The sequence below is a fragment of the Peromyscus leucopus genome, chromosome 23 (genome assembly GCF_004664715.2).
Source record: "Peromyscus leucopus breed LL Stock chromosome 23, UCI_PerLeu_2.1, whole genome shotgun sequence".
NCBI lineage: Eukaryota > Metazoa > Chordata > Mammalia > Rodentia > Cricetidae > Peromyscus > Peromyscus leucopus.
Window position 1 is genome coordinate 13,600,330 of NC_051082.1, and position 17,279 is coordinate 13,617,608.

At 45.5% G+C, this 17,279-nt stretch overlaps 2 protein-coding genes across 4 annotated transcripts in view; one reads left to right on the top strand and one right to left on the bottom strand.

Moving 5' to 3' along the window:
• Rad9b (RAD9 checkpoint clamp component B) overlaps window positions 1-7,604 on the bottom strand; it is a 28,771-nt gene extending 21,167 nt beyond the window's left edge. The window contains exons 1-4 of one of the 2 annotated variants that reach the window (XM_028885906.2): window positions 7,521-7,598; window positions 5,653-5,723; window positions 4,932-5,081; window positions 4,626-4,740 (exon numbers count right to left, since the gene is read on the bottom strand). In XM_028885906.2, coding sequence (XP_028741739.1) covers window positions 4,626-4,740; window positions 4,932-5,081; window positions 5,653-5,723; window positions 7,521-7,578 — 394 coding nt within the window. In that variant the 5' untranslated portion in view covers window positions 7,579-7,598. Of the gene's footprint in view, window positions 1-4,625; window positions 4,741-4,931; window positions 5,082-5,652; window positions 5,724-7,520 lie in introns of both variants that reach the window. The other variant, XM_037198688.1, reaches the window with a different exon arrangement.
• Window positions 7,605-7,713: 109 nt separating this feature from the next.
• Vps29 (VPS29 retromer complex component) lies at window positions 7,714-16,839 on the top strand. 2 transcript variants are annotated; one of them, XM_028885904.1, is made up of 5 exons: window positions 7,714-7,850; window positions 9,690-9,701; window positions 13,004-13,195; window positions 15,625-15,860; window positions 16,351-16,839. In XM_028885904.1, exons 1-5 carry the CDS (start codon window positions 7,848-7,850, stop codon window positions 16,466-16,468), a joined length of 561 nt encoding a protein of 186 aa, XP_028741737.1. In that variant the 5' UTR covers window positions 7,714-7,847; the 3' UTR covers window positions 16,469-16,839. The 2 variants fall into 2 exon arrangements, with proteins under 2 accessions (XP_028741737.1, XP_028741738.1); XM_028885905.1 differs by lacking the exon at window positions 9,690-9,701.
• The last annotated feature ends 440 nt before the right edge of the window (window positions 16,840-17,279 follow it).

Consider the following 17,279-nt stretch of genomic DNA (forward strand, 5'->3'; position numbering starts at 1 on the left):
GTTTGAATTGTAAAACAATAGGCTGTGTGGAGCTGAACAATCATTCTAGGAAACATTCCAGCGCTCTTGGTCCCTGGACAACAGTATAGGTCATTTGAAGGTCACTGGCTTTTCTCTGGCTAAAATGAGAAGATATTTCAGAGTTTTGAACTGGAATGATATACTCACCATCTGGCTCTTTGTGTGTGTGTGTGACAGGATTTTGATGTGTAGCCTTGGCTTTCCTGGTACTCATTCGGAGGCCAGGCTAGCCTCAAACTGAAGATCCTTCGGCTTCAGCCTCTTGAGGGCTAGGCTTACCGGTGTGTGTTCCACTGTCCCATCATTCCACTCAGCAGTGTGAGCCCTGACTGGCCTGGAACTGGGGTTCATTATGTAGACTAGGCTGACCCCCAGAGCTCCCAGCCTGGAGATTTTTGACTCACAGAGCTCTAATGCCTCTGCCTCCCAAAAGCTGGCATTAAAGACAGACCACCACGCCCAGCCTCATCTGACCCATTTTAAAGAAAGCACTGGGGCTGCTATTTTGGGAAAACACTAAGCTCCAAAGTTGATAAATCTCCCCTGCCATAGAAATAGTTCTGCTGTCATGTATGCTGAGGTATACATGGTGGGAACCAGGAAGGAACCCTCCATGGAAGCAGCTGCTACAGTTATCAGGAGATGTGCTTTAGAAATCACCGATGTGAGCCAGTGTGGTGGTACACAGCTTTAATCCCAGCACTGGGGAGGCAGAGCCAGGCGGATCTCTGTGAGTTCGAGGCCAGCCTGGTCTACAGAGAGAGTTCCAGGACAGCTAGAGCCGCACAGAGAAACCCTGTCTCAAAAAAAAAAAAAGAGAGAGAGAGAGAGAGAGAGAGAGAGAGAGAGAGAGAGAGAGAGGAGGAGGAGGAAAAAGAAGAGGAAGAAGGAGGAAGAAGAGGAAAAGACAAAGAACAGGAATCACCTATGTGCAGTTCAGCACTTCTCTCCGTGGCTCGGAGTCGCTCCAACAGTTGACTTGAGGAGGGGCCAGCATTACACACAGCTGCTCTACCTGTGGAGCTTTCAAAGGCAGCGACACCTTCAAAGGTGCTCAGTTAGATAGGGCTTTTGAACCAAGTTGAAGTCCTTAGCAGACCTGCAGGCTACCTTGCAACAAAAACCTAAAGACTCCAGCCTCCACTTTGGAGAATGCGTGTGCCTGAATCAGGGCTTCGCTTTCTCTGGACCCACTGAGCCCTTCCTTTCGGATGTGTAGGCCTGTCTCTTGAGCTGGCACAGAACTTATGTGAAGAGCGAGTTCAGGGACACTCTGAAGACCTCGTGCTGAGCAACTCTGTGGCCAGTGCAAAAGGAAAAGAGAAGGTTGGGAGCAGCAGTAACAGGTGAGCTGAATCTTTAGGAGGACCAGTCTTTTCTCTCTCAGCACGAGTCTGGCAAGCCCGCCCTGGAGGCTGTTGATGATTACAGTGAAGGGGACTAGTCCTATGTGGCAGCTCATGTCTGGGCAATTGTTTTCTCCTAACAGAGCTAAATTGCATTACTAACTTTGAATCCCCCCACCCCAAAGTTTCAATCTGTATTTCCAGCAGCTAACTGACTATCTTCTCCGATGAATTTCTCAACTGAACTTGAACAATGTCTCTACATCAGCTGATTGGCATAAAGTTGTATAATCTGCAAATCATGGCCGCTTTAGATAGAACTAGCCCCGCGACTGGAGCATCATCCATGCCCCATGGCCCTTCCTCTGAGTCCTCCCTCCTGCCAGCTCCAGGACTCTAGCTAAACCTGTACAGTAGAATGTGGCTCAGATATGGCAGTTGGCCAAGTGGATGCCAACACTAGCCCCTGGCTACCAGGTAGAGTCCAGGTTGGTGGAGGTCATAGCAAAGTCATGCTTGTTTGTCAAGGGATGTACAAGGCAAAGGTTTAGGAAGTGCCTGGTGTGGAAGAAGCATCTGTCCCTGCTGCTGGAGGAAGTCACTGTTACAAGTTTTTGTTGTGGTGGTGCTGATATGTATGCTGTGAATCAAACTCTGTGGAGGCTGAGAGAAAAAGATGAAGAGGAGGAGAAGGAAGGAAAGGAAGGAGGATGAGGAAGAAGACAAGAAGGTGAGGAGGAAGAGGGAGGAGGAGGGAAGAGGAAGAAGGAAAAGAAGCGGGGGAGACAAGGAAGAGGAGGCATGAGAACCAGCAGCAGCAGCTGGGGCAGCCTGGACTGAACCATGGCTACAGCACAACTCTAAACTTTCACCTGAGCCAATGTTACTGAGCGGAATTGGCTGATTTCCCCCACTTCTGTTCTTTGTATCTTAAAGCATCCTGTATAATATAACCACCCTATAAAAACATCTTAAATGAATCAATCACAAATATTCTCCTTTTATTTTTTGCTTGTGTTTTAAGCAGAGGCTCAGGAATTCCAGGCTGGCCTGGAACTTGCTATGTAGCTAAGAATGACCTTGGACTTCCGATCCCCTGCCTCTAACTTCCTCAAGTACTGGGATTATAGGCTCACACCACTAAGCCCAGTAGGCGAATATTTCCTGGGAGTAGCTCTAATAGAGCCATGTTTGAGACACTTCAGATACTGAACAGCTGGTTTCTGGAAACTCACCTGGAAGGGAAGGAGGAGGAGAAGGCACTAATAGTCACGGTTGATGAGCACTCGCTCTGCATCAGGCTCTGGCCTGTCCCTGTGGGACCTGACTTTCTCCTCCTAGCAGCCTGTGGCAGAGGGCAAAGCTGCCCCCAGTGTGCACGGCAGAAAGGGAGGCTCTGGGAGCTCATGTTCTTCCACAGAGCTGCCAGGCAGAGGTGCGGGCAGAATCCACAGCTGCGTTCTGTGTCACTCAACCCCGCTGCCCTTTGACGTACTCTCTTTACATAATGTGCTATTACATGGGTTTTGATTCAAAGAGGGGAAGTAATGTTACACCATTCCTATTTATAGAGAAAATTTAAGGGTATAAATACACACTGAAATAAAAATATATCATCAAGGGCTGGAGAGAGGGCTCAGAGGTTAAGAGCACTGACTGTTCTTCCAGAGGTCCTGAGTTCAATTCCCAGCACCACATGGTGGCTCACAACCATCTGTAGTGAGATCTGGTGCCCTCTTCTGGCATGCAGGCATACATGCAGACAGAACACAGAATATATAATAAATAAATAAATCTTTAAAATATATATATATATATATATATATATATATATATATAATTAAGATGAGTATAAGTCAAAATTAAGAAATGGGATTCTAGAGGCTGGAGAGATGGTTCAGCAGTTAAGAGCACTGGCTGCTCTTCCAGAGGACCCGGGTTCAATTCCCAGCACCCACATGGCAGCTCACAACTGCCTATAACTCCTGTTCCAGAGGATCCAACACGTTCACACAGACATACATGCAGAAAAACAGTGTTGTACATAAAATACAAGTAAATAAATTGAAAAAAAAAAAAAAAAAGGAATGGGATTCTAATAGCCTTATCACCTTCCGTAAGACCATTCCTGAACAAAGAGGATTTGGGCCAATGTTACAGCTGTGAATTCATTTTTCTGAGACGAGATCTCACTGTAACTGAGAGCCTGAAACTAGCTATACGGCTGCATGGGCCTCTACCTCATCCCACTGCGTCAGCCACTTCAGTCCTAAGTTCAGAATGTGTGCCATCTCATCCAGCTGGAAAAACCAGTTTAGACGACTCAATCGGACATTTGTGTAGGGGTTCTGTGTTGTCCGTGTGTGTCCGTGTGTGTCCGTGTGTGTCCGTGTGTGTGTGTCCGTGTGTGTGTGTGTGTGTGTGTGTGTGTGTGTGTGTGTGTGTGTGTGTGTGTAAGATCAGATTTCAGGTATCATTCCTCAGGGCCTGTTCACCGTTTCTCCTCTCACTGGTCTGAGGCTCACCAAGCAGGCTGGGCTGCCTGGACGGCCAGCCCCTGGAGTCCGCTTGTTTCTGCCTCTGCAGCATCACAACTACAAGCATGTGTCATCACACCTAGATTTCTGTTGTTTGTTTTGTTTTTGAGACAAGAATCTCCCTGTGTAGCCCTGGCTATCCTGGAACTCGCTCTGTAGACCAGGCTGGCCTCGAACTCACAGAGATCCACCTGCCTCTGCCTCCCAAGTGCTGGGATTAAAGGTGTGGGCCACCAACACCGAGCTAGATTTTTTTTTTTTTTTTAAACATAGGTTCTGGGGATCAAATTCAGATTCCTGTGTTTGCAAGGCTGACTGACCCATCTCCCCAGCTGGACATTTTTTAAATCTCCTTTGTTTTGCATGCAGACCAGCTTGTGCTGTGAAGTACTAAGGAAGAGCGGCAGCCACCTTACAGTACAGCAGACAGGTGGCGCCGCTGTCACACTCCATACTTGTCCCTACCTCACCTCACAGTAAGTCTGCATACTGAATGCATGAAAATGCTAGGAAGCTGCCGGGCGTTGGTGGCGCACGCCTTTAATCCCAGCACTCGGGAGGCAGAGGCAGGCGGATCTTTCTGAGTTCCAGGCCAGCCTGGGCTACAGAGAAAGGCACAAAGCTACGCAGAGAAACCCTGTCTCGAAAAACCAAAAAAAAAAAAAAACAAAACAAAACAAAAAAAAAATGCTATGAAGCACACAGCTTCCGGGGCACCTACCATGCCTGCAGAAGAACTGAAAGACGACTCTGCATTTATCCGTTCTGGCGACTATTCTGCACTTCTCTACACTTCTTTCAAGATAATTCAGACACCTAAAGATTGGCAGAATTGACTGCAACACAAATACATTGTACACATTAAATGCATACTTAGTACAGCTGTCCCATTAACTTTTTAAAACCCAACAGATGAAAAGTCTGTGTATTCACAGATGGCACTGGAATAATTACATACAGTACAGCTATTATGTCCTACAAAAAGGAGTATTTCTCCCATATAAGAGAAAAACCAACTGTTTTTTACCTTTATTGCCAATTTGCAATTTAAATTCATGGGTATGCCATTATCACTCATCATGGCTGAGGGTGACCATTGATAATGTTGAAAAAACAAAGACGAGAACAGGACACAGCCATATGTTGAATGAGAGGAATTCACAGATCTCAGAGCAAGCTGGAAAAAAAATATGTTAGTTATTTCAGAGAAAACCAGCTTCTATCCTGAATTAATCCTATTATGAACATGATGCCACAAATATATTTAGATGAAACCAAGCGCATCGAACTTACACATGGGCACTTATGTGTCTATACTAAATATATATTTATAAACTCTATAATCCTAAACTGAAACTGTAAAGTGACCATAATGCTAATGCATGAAAGGGTAGGAATGGGATAGGAAAGAGCCCTGATGGACTGACTATCTCATACCTTGTTTAAGGGGAGAAGCTACCACTCGGTTCAGCCATCCCGGGAATGCCTGCCTGGAACTCAGGTTCTGGATTTTCAAGCGCTTGGGATTGTGCCCTCCACCCGTGTCCCTGGACTTGGCTCTTTCAAACCTTTTCTCCTGCTTTAATATATGACCAACCACTTTTTGAATTTATTTTGGCTTGTAAGACAGGTTCTCGTAGCGCAAATTGGTCTCAAACTCCCTGTGTAGCTGGCTGAGATCTGCCTCCCTGGTGCTGGGAATACAGGCCTGCGCCATGACACCTCACTTTTTAACTGGACTTACTTACACCTTTCTCAGATGGGTCTAGCCACAGGTCATCACTCACTCGTGATAAGGTCTGTATTGCTTTCCCAAATACTATGGAGGAAAAGAAAGGTGCTGTTTATTCTTTCTAGCAGTAAGGATAAATTGCAGGACTACTCCCGCACACGCAGGACTCAAATGAAATACTGGAAAAGACAGTGGGATCAACTGAACAACTTAATCATGTCGGTCAAACTCTTCAATTGGTTCTACAGTTGAGCTCTTTGTTACTACCCTGTGGGTAAGACTCCCAGAGGTGGAAATAGGGGTCTTTCACCAACCGAATTACTAGTTATCTGGAAATTGTGGGCAACCATCCTAGCCAAATTTTAAGGCCTATTCTATACCACCTGCTTCAGCGTGGCTCTACCATTGAGTCTGAGCTTGATCTTGGGCAAAAAGCTGGAAAGTAATGGCTACCACTCCCTTTGACTCGTGGGCTATATAGACCGTAACAACATTCAGCATGCTGGCCTCCAGTATGTTCAGGTTAGACCATAACGATCTCAACTTTGATGCCATGTCAAGTCCCTAGCAAGGTTCATCACCATGAGAGGAATTCAGCATAAAGTGGCCAAATGTATGTGATGTCATTAAGTGGTTTGCAATCCCCTTTTTCTGACTATGTCTTAACAATTTCCCATTAAGTGGTGGCATTTGACTTTTAGGTTTAGGGTGGAACAAAGCTCAGGATATACCTGAGAGTTAAGTTAGCTGATGTATACGGTATTTTATAGATTAATATACCTTAGGTAATACCTTATAATACCCTTTATGTACATAGTAAGAATTCAATAAAGCTGCAGTGATATAAAATTCAACAAAAATTATCTCCCCTGCAAGCCAATTTCCATGCTAATGCTTTCATTTATTTTCCTTTTGGGTTCTCCCACCCTCTGCAGGGGGATGGGACCCAGGGTCTTATACATGCCAGGCAAGCTGTCTGTCTACCCACGAACTGTCTCAAGCCCAGTCATTCCCTTTTATAAGACTATGTACAGCCGGGCAGTGGTGGCGCACGCCTTTAATCCCAGCACTCGGGAGGCAGAGCCAGGCGGATCTCTGTGAGTTCGAGGCCAGCCTGGACTACAGAGTGAGTTCCAGGAAAGGCACAAAGCTACACAGAGAAACCCTGTCTCGAAAAAACCAAAAAAAAAAAAAAAAAAAAAAAAAAGATTATGTACAATATACTTCCCCACATCGTCCTTCTAATTACTGAGTTCAATTCATGTATTTCTTTCTTTCTTTTTTTTTTTTTTTGGTTTTTTGAGACAGGGTTTCTCTGTGTAGCCCTGGCTGTCCTGGATCTCACTCTGTAGCCCAGGCTGGCCTCGAACTCACAGAGATCCACCTGCCTCTGCCTCCCGAGTGCTGGGATTAAAGGCGTGCGCCACCGCCGCCGCCCGGGAAGGTGTTAATCTTAAGTCTCATTTTCCAACTGAGGAAACTGAGATTCAAACTGACATGGTAGCTTGATGTTGATCACATATTCAAAACAACAACTAAATTTCTCTGGCAGGATCTCGCAAGAAAGAACGGGTCGTCTGCCCTGGGCTCAAAAATACTTTTGCTGGTCAAGTGTCAGTTGCCTCTCAACTTCTCCCCGCATTGGCCCCCGTCAACCCTAGCTTGAGGCCGACAATGCCACGGTGCATTTCACGGCCCCCACATTTCCAGGCGGTCATGCAATTCGAAGCTCAGCAGGGCGCTCGGGAGGGGCGCAGCGGCCGGCCGGGCTCTGCGGATCGGTCCTGGGGAAAGCATGGCGGAGGAAGGCGTGAGAAGACGATGGGGGACGCTCCCTGGACGTCAGGCTCTCCCTCTCCTGCGCAGCAAGAACGGCCGCCCCACCTTTCACCTGACCGCCCGTCATCTCGCACTTCAGCATGGCGACCGGGAGCGCAGGCATGGCGCACGGCAGCGCGCCCGCCGCCGGTACCCGGATGTGACCCGCCCCTTCCGCGACGCCCGCAGCCTCCGCCTCGCCCCACCCGCGCTGACTTCCTCCCTGAGCGGGTTCGCTTTCTGACGGGGAGCGGCCCTCACGGGCCCCCGTAGCACAGCCCTTCTCGCGAACTCCGCGTCTTATTGGTGGCGGGAGAAGTGGGCGGGTCCACTGCGCAGCCCGAGGAAGAGGGCGGCGGCGTTGGCGGGGACGGAACGAAGCCCGGTGACAGGATGGTGAGCGCTCCGCTGGCGGCGGCGGCGGCGGCGCCCCGGGTCGGGCCAAGGAGGCTGCGGCGTCGGGGACGAGGACGATCCGGGAGGCTGGGGCGGGGCGCGGCCGCGGCCGCGGCGGAGGGAGGGGAGGGTCGCGGCCGGCCGAGGGTGCGGCCCGGCCTGGTGTCGCCCCTCGCCCCAGCGGCCAGAGGGCGTGCAGGGAGGACCCGGGCTGCTCGTCCTGTCACGAGATCGGCTCGCTGCGGCCGTGAAGGTGGGGTTGGAGAGAGGCCTCGGGCCGGCGGTGTGGCCGGACGTCTCCCTCCTGCTTCTCCGGGGCTTAGCCGGGCACAGCCGGCCTCGGTGCAGAAGGAGAAGTAGCCGCTGCCCCCGCCGCTCCGGGCCGGGACCCGGAAGGGGACTGCTTGTCTCCTGGGGCTGCTGCGACCCCTTAGAGCGAGCTCGAGGGGATCGTTTGAGGTCTGAGAAGAGGCGCGTGTTATTTGGAGAGCTTTAGCCTCCCCGGTGTGCATCAGGCCTTTGCGCCCCCAATCCCATAGATTGCTGCCCCTACGATCTTGCTGTATGAAATCTGGGGAGCAGACACGTCCCTGTAATCGGACTCTTTAAGGTGTCCTTTGCTCTCTAAAGTTTGTAGAGGGTTTCTGGTGAGCTTTGCTGTTTGGGCTGATGAAGCGAAGGCACCTCTCTGGCTGATGGGCACGCGTTGCGTTTTTTTTACAGAGATTATTCTTGTTCAAACGACCTTTGAAAAGGTGGTTTATAAGCCTTCCCAAGATGTATGCTTAAAGTCACCGGATTTTTTGCTTCTAAACAGACTCCAGTTTAAAGTAGACTAGTTCATTTATGGCAGTTTGGAGACACTTCCAGGGGAGAGGAATTAGCTGTCACGATCCATGTTTCTGAAGTCGTTTTGAGAAGTGAACACATGTTTAATGGTCGCTCCCCTGCTATTCATCACGTTTCTTTTAAAAAATTTTGTTTTCTTTTTCTTTTTTATTTTTTGTATATGTGTGTGTCTGCATGAGTTTATGTGCACCACCCAAGCACAGGTGCCATTGGAAGCCAGAGGGCTTGGGATCCCCAGAACTGGAGTTACAGGCAATTGTGAGATGCCATGTGGGTACTGGGAACCAAATCCCGGTCCTTGGCAAGTGCTTTTTAACTGCTGAGCCATCTCTTGAATTCTAAGTCAGGCTATTAGGATGTAGCCCCTAGCTGGCCTGGAATTCACGAGATCTGCCTGCCTCTGTCTCCCGAGTGCTGGCACACTCGGCGTGTGTTGGTTTTTATTGTCTTGATCTTTCCTTAACATTTTCATCACTAGATTATGTACTCGTGTTAGTAATGTCTTTTATAGCAAATAATAACTTCCCTGTGGAGCATGGTTTTTCACTACATGAACCTCAAACATAAAAAATAAAATAAAAACAGCGACAGACCCGAGGAACCAGGAAAGGATAACCTTAACCTATTCCCGATAAATTCTTCAAATTATAAATATCTGATCTTACAAATAGTAAACAGAATGAGAAATAAAGGGACAGGAGTCAATTTGGAAAGCCAGATTAAAAAATGACATTGGCAAGGCGAATTTGCTGTGTGTGGGTGTGTGTGCTATGTTTAAAAGTAAAGTGAGTCGTTCTTTTGGAATTATTTTCAGCACAGCTGATTTTTAACATTTCCTTCCATAACATTCAGAAATCATTAACAAATTTTGCATATTTGATTTTTTTTTATTTTATTTAACTTTTGTTGCTTTCTTTTAACACTGGTCATGTTTCACCTTTTTTTTTTTTTCATTCCCCTGTCTGCAATCAACTTCTTCATTCCACTAAGGCTGGGCACAGAGTAAGTTTCTTTTCTCCGCTCCTACTAACAATGGTGGTTGGGTGGCTGATAGCGGATCTCTCAAATAGGAAATGACCGGATCCCCATGCTGTGTTTGGGTTGTAACGAGACTGCCATTTCCGGGACCTTTGCTGCCTGTCCTGTGTGTCTAGCCTGGTTTGTCACCGTGGAATTTAGGCAGGGGCACTCTGACGCGTGTCATGGATTTCTCATAACTTGGTCACCGGCAGAAAACCATAGGGTTCTGTCCTACCATGAGTCCTTGAGAGTTCCTGTGTGGCTACTCCTCCAGGGACAGTTTTCACATATCAATATTGATGGCACCTCCTAGGACGGGTATCCCCAGTCATGATACAGTACTGTGTCTCACTGATGTTCTTTCCGGTACTTTCTGACTGAACAGTTCATTTTCAGTCCCAGAGATTTTCAGCCTGTTTTAGACATAGACCCTCTTAGGAGTTCAGAGTTCTTCCTTTTAATATAGAAAATGTTTTTCAGCATCCCACAGTAACTCTGTTCATCAATCCAAATCTGAAGGGATCCCCCTCTAAAATGAAGATTGTTCTATATCAAGGTACTTGTCTGTTCATTGAGGGTGGATACTTTGTAGTGGTTTTAGCTTCCAAAGGTTTTCCCCAAAGTGTGCTCATTTTGTGAGCACCTGTTACCTCAGCCACTCTGTGTCCTGATAAGTTTCTTTTCTTTACAGTCATTTTGATTTTTGTTGCCAGATGAATCACACTTGTTTTAGTAATCACTCTTATTTCATACATTTTTGTTTTTTTTTATTTTGGATTTTAATTAATTTTTTAAAAATTTAGTGATTTTATGTGGATGTGTTTTGTCCGCATGTCTGTCTGTGCACCCAAGTGCCTGGTACCTTCCAAGGCCAGAAGAGGGGATCAGATCCCTAGAACTGGAGTTACAGACAGTTGTGAGTCACCATGTGTGTGCTGGAACTGAACCCAGGTCTTAACCACAGAACCACTCTCCAGCTGCCAAATTAACAATTTAAAATTAATTTTAACATTGTGGTGGCAAAAGTATTTGTTTTATCATATTAAACATGTAATGCTTTCTTTGGTACTATCAGGGATAGTCATGCCTTGCAAAGCAGTTAGAGTTCGTGCATTGATGATGGAACATCTGTATGAGGAAGATCCTGTAAGGTGTGCCTATACTATTCAACATGGACAATCTCTTCTGTTGCTCTCGGGGGAGCATGTGTTATCTTTAAACGAACTTTTTTTTTTTTTTTTTTTTTTTTTTTTTGGTTTTTCAAGACAGGGTTTCTCTGCGTAGTTTTGCGCCTTTCCTGGAGCTCACTTGGTAGCCCAGGCTGGCCTCGAACTCACAGAGATCCGCCTGCCTCTGCCTCCCGAGTGCTGGGATTAAAGGCGTGCGCCACCACCGCCCGGCTTAAACGAACTTTTAAACAATACTTTGTTCAATCTTGAAATTTTTCAATTTAAAATTACATAGGATTGCCCCTACCCCGTTTTGGACAGGATTTCACTGTGTAGCTTTGGCTGGTCTAGAACTTCCTATGTAGACCAGGCTGGCCCTGAACACACAGACATCCGCCTGCCTCTTCCTCCTTGGTGCTTGAATTAAAGGTGTGAGCCAGCATGCCTGTCTTAGGCTTGGCTTTTTGATTCTTTGATATTCAGAGCAGATTTTTGTCATCTGAGACTTTGTGGCAACTCTAAACTACCTCCTGCTAAACTCATCACTCAGCTATCTGGGTTTTTATTTTACTTCTCTAGTTCACATAAATGATTGTGAAAGGGTTATTTTTTAACTTTACAAACTATACTGAGAGGGTGGGAGAAGCAGTTTTATCCAGGTAATATGACAGCGGGGGTGTCTAGTGAAAGAAAGTGAAGATAGCCAAATTTATAAATAGATGCACATATGCATCTGTAGAGACTCCAAAGCATAGGCTTTGTGCCCTGTAACATACTGCTAAGAATTTGAAGTAACGAAATCAGTTAATTTTGGCTAATGTTCTCCAAAGAGTTCTTAGCACAAACTATAAAATTAACTTCTCCCCTATTATTTCATTTTTATATTTATATACATACATATATATGTATGTATGTATATTTTTGTGTGTGTGTGATAGTTTCACTTTGCAGCATTGGCTGGCCTAGAACTGGAACTTGCTGTGTAGCCCAGGTTGGCTTTGAACTAGCAGTCCTGTGTCAGCCTCCTGAATGCTGGGATTTGCAAGCATGAACCACCACACCTTATATATTCTCATTCTCTCTCTCTCTCCCCCTCCCCCTCTCTCCTCCCTCCCTCCCTCTCTCTCCCCTTTTCTTCTTTCTCCTTTTTGAGATGAGGTCTCACTGTATTATCTTTGGCTGGCCTGAAACTCATTTTGTAGACGAGGTTGTCTTCAAACTCATGGAGACCCACCTGCCTCTGCCTCCTAAGTGCTAGGATTAAAGGTGTGCACCACGACAGCCCAGCCCTATCATTCAATTAAAACAAAAACAACCCCAAAACTGTTTTGCCTGCATGTATCTAATCACACCAGCCAGTGCAGTACCTGAGACGGTCAGAAGAGGGTGTCAGATCCACTAGAACTGGAATGAAATGGTTCTGAGCTGTCTTGTGGGTGCTGGGAATTGAACCTGGGACCTCAGCAAGAGCAGCCAGTGCTCTTACTATTTAACCCATCTCTCTAGGGCCATATTATTTCATTTCTGTAATTTCAACTTTAACCATGTTTTTGCATTTAAATAGGCTTTTATATTACAGTTGCAGAAAGGATTACTGTGCCATTCTTCAAAACTGTTAGATGCCATAGGTTCCAGCAGTACATTGTTCAGTTTGCAGTTTTCATTTATTCAGTATAATTTATAGGTTTCTAACTCAATCTTTTACTTTGTACTTTTTCTGAGACAGTATCTCCCTGTGTGACTGTGGCTGACCTAGAACTCACTCTGTAGACTAGGCAGGCCTTGAACTTGCCTTGCTCTCTTGCCTCTGCCTCCCTAGTGCTGGGATTGCAGGTGTGTGCTCTCACACTTGGCTAGTGAAACGTTGTAGAAAACTTGATTTTATTCTATTTCTATTGGTAAATAAAATAGCACAACTTTTGATGTCCAAGATAAGATTAGCTTAGAACAGGTATGGTACCACTGTGTTTGAAGAGCCAGGATAGGAAACGTGTTAGTAACTTCTGCTCTGTTGGGTTCTTGGAATCACTGGCAAGTTTAAAGGGTAATGGGGGAGGGCCATGTTTGCCATCGTGTCTAACGTCGCTGTGTTTGTTTCACTCCGACCCCTGAAAGTTGGTGTTGGTCTTAGGAGATCTGCACATCCCACACCGCTGCAACAGCCTGCCGGCGAAATTTAAAAAGCTCCTGGTGCCAGGGAAAATCCAGCACATTCTCTGCACTGGAAACCTTTGCACCAAGGAGAGTTATGACTATCTCAAGACTCTGGCTGGTGACGTCCACATCGTAAGAGGAGACTTCGATGAGGTGCCATTTCCTTTCTTCCCCTCTGTGCCCCTTTCTCGCTGCTTTGCATGAACTGTGTCCTTTAGACTCAGTGTTCCACTGCTGTCCCACCTCCTTTGAAGGTCACCCCAGGGCCTAGAAAAATGTTTGGTACCTGAAATCTTGTCCAAGTGTCCACGATGCCTGGGTTCAGTCCTCACCATCACTATTTGTCACCCAAGTATAAAATTACAGATGAAGTATCCATTAGTCTGCAGGCAGAAGCATTCTGGACTTAGGCATTCTCCGGTTCGGGGACACGTGCATATACATAAAGAGAGGTAGGGATGAGAGCCAGGGCTAAACAGCAAATTCCTTTCTGTTTCATTCCTGCATACCTTATATGCGTGGCCTGAAGATACAGGGTGAATTCCAGGACCCTGTCAGGAGAGGGAATAAAATTAAGATTATGAAGGGAAGTGGTAGCGCACACCTTTGGTCGGAGCACTTGGGAGGCAGAGACAGCCAGATCTCTGTGAGTTCGAGGCCAGCATGGTCTACAGAGTGAGTTCCAGGACAGCTAGAACCACACAGTGAAACCCTGCCTCAAAAAACCAAAAAGAAAATAGTTTTTTTTTTTTTTTTTTTTTTTTTTTTTTATGTTTTGGTTATTTTTTGGTTTTTTGAGACAGGGTTTCTCTGTGTAGCTTTGCACCTTTCCTGGAACTCACAGAGATCTGGCTGTCTCTGCCTCCCAAGTGCTGGGATTAAAGGCGTGAGCCACCACCACCTGGCATATAGTGAGATTCTTGAAAATTACTTTTCTTCTGACCTTTAATAAATATATCAGAATTGAACAATTCACAATAATAAACATTCCAATATGAAGAAATTACTTTGTGCTTCTAGGAATCTTAAGCTTTTCAAATATTATAACTTGGTTGGTGCTTTCAAGGGTTTAGGGCCATTAAGGTGGCTCTGGGTAAAGATGCTTGCCACTAAGCCTGATGACCTGGTTTCATCCCCAGGACCCACGTGGTTGAAGGAAAGAACCGATTCCAAGTTGTCTTTTGACTGACACGTGTACAGTGGCACACATGCACATGTGCACTCATGCACACACACACACACACACACACACTAAAAATTAATTTAAAAATCTCAGACACTGCCGGGCAGCAGTGGCAGTGCACACCTTTAATCCCAGCACTCGGGAGGCAGAGGCAGGTGGATCTCTGTGAGTTCGAGGCCAGCTTGGTCTACAGAGTTCCAGGACACCAAGACTACACAGAGAAACCCTATCTTGGAAACTCCCCCACGTCCCCCCCCAAAAAAACCAAAAAACCAAAAAAAACCCTCAAAAACCACAGATTTTCTTTATACCAAACAAAATGAACATACAGTGTTCGTATTTAGCAGATTTAAAAAGATTTGGGGTAGACTGTGAAGTTGGCATGGTGATGAAAGACTAGGGAGATGAAAGAATAGCCTACTTGTTGACTAGTGTATAGGTCTAGTGTATTGAAAATATATAAGACGTCTCTGTGTTAAAGGCAGTTTAATTAGCAAGGCTAAGTTTCATTTCTAGCTTGCTAAGTGCACAAACTCTAGAGCCATGTAACCAGGGTTTGGATCTCACCTCAGCCAACTTATTTGGCTTGTAACCTTGGGCAAGTTACTTCAGCTTTGTGTCTTAGTTTCCTCATCCATAAAATGGGTATCATAACTATTAAAGCCTGGGATATAATTTAAATAAATCCTAGCTTACAGGTTGTGTGCCCTAGGTTGTGAAAAATCACAAGTTTGGGAATAATTATTCTCCTGAATTTTTTAACTACAGTATGTGTGTGTGCATGTGTGCACATGTGCCATAGTCCTTGTGTGGAGGTCAAAGGACACCAGCTTGTGAAGTCAGTTCCCTCTTCACCATGTGGATCCAGGGATAGAATCCAGGGTGGGGGCAAGCACCTGGACCTGCTGGGCTATCTCACCAGCCCACGAATAATTATTCTTTACAGCATGCCCCAAAGAACCCATAGTCTATAGAAATTAACTCAATAAAGTAGTTGCTTGGCAGCTTCCAGTTTATGTTGGCTGAATTGGCTTGTTTGTTTTAGTTTTTCTAAAGTTTTATTATGTACACAGTGTTCTGTCTGCATGAATGCCTGCAGGCCAGAAGAGGGCAGCAGATCTCATTACAGATGGTTGTGAGCTACCATTGTGGTTGCTGGGAATTGAACTCAGGACCTCTGGAAGAACAGCCAGTGTTCTTAACCTCTGAGCCATCTCCGGCCCCTGACTGGGTTTTAAAAACCATTGCAGGATTACAGGCCGAGGAGAAACTTTTTATAAATGTATTTGTGTAGGGAGCTGTCTGAAGATAGCTGTAGGAGGTTGACTGTTTCAGCAAATGGAGTCAGTGTCAGTCTATCTGAAATGTGTATTGTCTTTGTGTCTCCTTTTTATATTAGAATCTCAATTATCCAGAACAGAAGGTTGTGACTGTGGGGCAGTTCAAGATCGGTCTGATCCATGGACACCAAGTTATTCCATGGGGAGACATGGCTAGCTTGGCCCTGCTGCAGAGGCAGTTTGATGTGGACATTCTTATCTCAGGACACACACACAAATTTGAAGCATTTGAACATGAAAATAAGTTCTACATTAACCCAGGTTCTGCCACTGGAGCCTATAATGCCTTGGAAACGTAAGTACCACAACTTAGCGTGTAGAGGTTTGGAAAAGGTAGTGAGTGCATGTGTGATGTCTCATAAAGTGCATGTGTGGTGGTGCAGACATTTAATCCCAGCTCTTTGGAGGCAGAGGCAGGCGGATCTCTGCAAGTTCAAAGCCAGCCAGGGCTACATAGTGAGATCCTGTTTAAAAAAACACACAATAAATAGGTAAATCTTTATGTCAGCAATACCTTTTTATGATTCGTTTCTTTCTGTTTTTGAGACAGGGTTTTCCTGTATAGTAGCCTTGGCTGCCCTTGAACTCACTTTGTAGACAGGCAGGCTTCAAACATACAGAGATCCACCTGCCTCTGCCTCCCGAGGGCACCGCCACCACCCAGCTACTGTGTTCTTCTCAGTATGCAGGTAACAATCAGAGTTCTCCTTGAGTTCAATCCTTGAATTAAAATGTGCAGTGCTATTGCTTTAGTACGAAACACTGACTGTTTACTTTTCTTCCAGAAATATTATTCCGTCGTTTGTGCTGATGGACATCCAGGCTTCCACAGTGGTCACTTACGTCTATCAGCTCATTGGAGATGACGTGAAAGTAGAACGAATTGAATACAAAAAATCTTAAAGCTAGGCTTGTCTTGATCATTTTGTTTTGTTTTTTCATTTTCTTGTTCAAATCAATTAATTAAACACTTATGAGGCACACAGTTGTATCACTTTTATAATATTTTGCACTAAAAAGTCTTCTCTGTTTAATACATAGTTGCTCTAAGCTTCTTGTAAACTGTAAGAATATACTTAGTTTGCAGTATATGATTTCTATGACAAGAAGTCCACCATACAGTACAGGGCCATGTTAGAAAAATGTATCTTTGTAAATATCTTCCTTCTTGGTATTTGGACTTCATTATGAAACTAGTGCATGAAGAGAAAGAATCCAGAATTTCTGTGTATGTTTTCTCTTCTCTGGTAATAAATGTTTACCTTCCATTTAGACTTCCTTGAAAACCTGTGTTTGATTTAAAAACCACAGACTTGAAATCCCAGCATTCAAGAGACAGAGGCAGATGGATCTCTTAAGAGTTGTATGCTATGCCTGGTGGTGGTGGTGGTGGTGGTGGTGGTGTATGCCTTTAAATCCCTGCACTTGGGAGGCAGAGGCAGGGAGGCCAGCCTGGTCTCAGAGTGAGTTCCAGGACAGTCAGGGCTACACAGAGAAACTCTCTCCCAAGAAAACCACAAACCAAAAAAAACAAAACAAAACAAACAAAACAAAAACCAGGGCTGAAGAGATGGCTCAGAGGTTAAGAGCACTGACTCTTCTTCCAGAGGACCAGGGTTCAATTTCCAGTACCCACATGATGGCTTATTACTGTCTGTAACTCTAGGAGTTACAATAACTTTGCACAGACACACCTGCAGGCAAAACGCCAGTG

Bases quoted from the DNA above. Each gene is read 5' to 3' on its own strand.
- Vps29 (XM_028885904.1), top strand. The intron at 13,196-15,624 runs GTGCCATTTCCT...TTTTTATATTAG, and splicing joins TAAGAGGAGACTTCGATGAG to AATCTCAATTATCCAGAACA. The intron at 15,861-16,350 runs GTAAGTACCACA...CTTTTCTTCCAG, and splicing joins GCCTATAATGCCTTGGAAAC to AAATATTATTCCGTCGTTTG.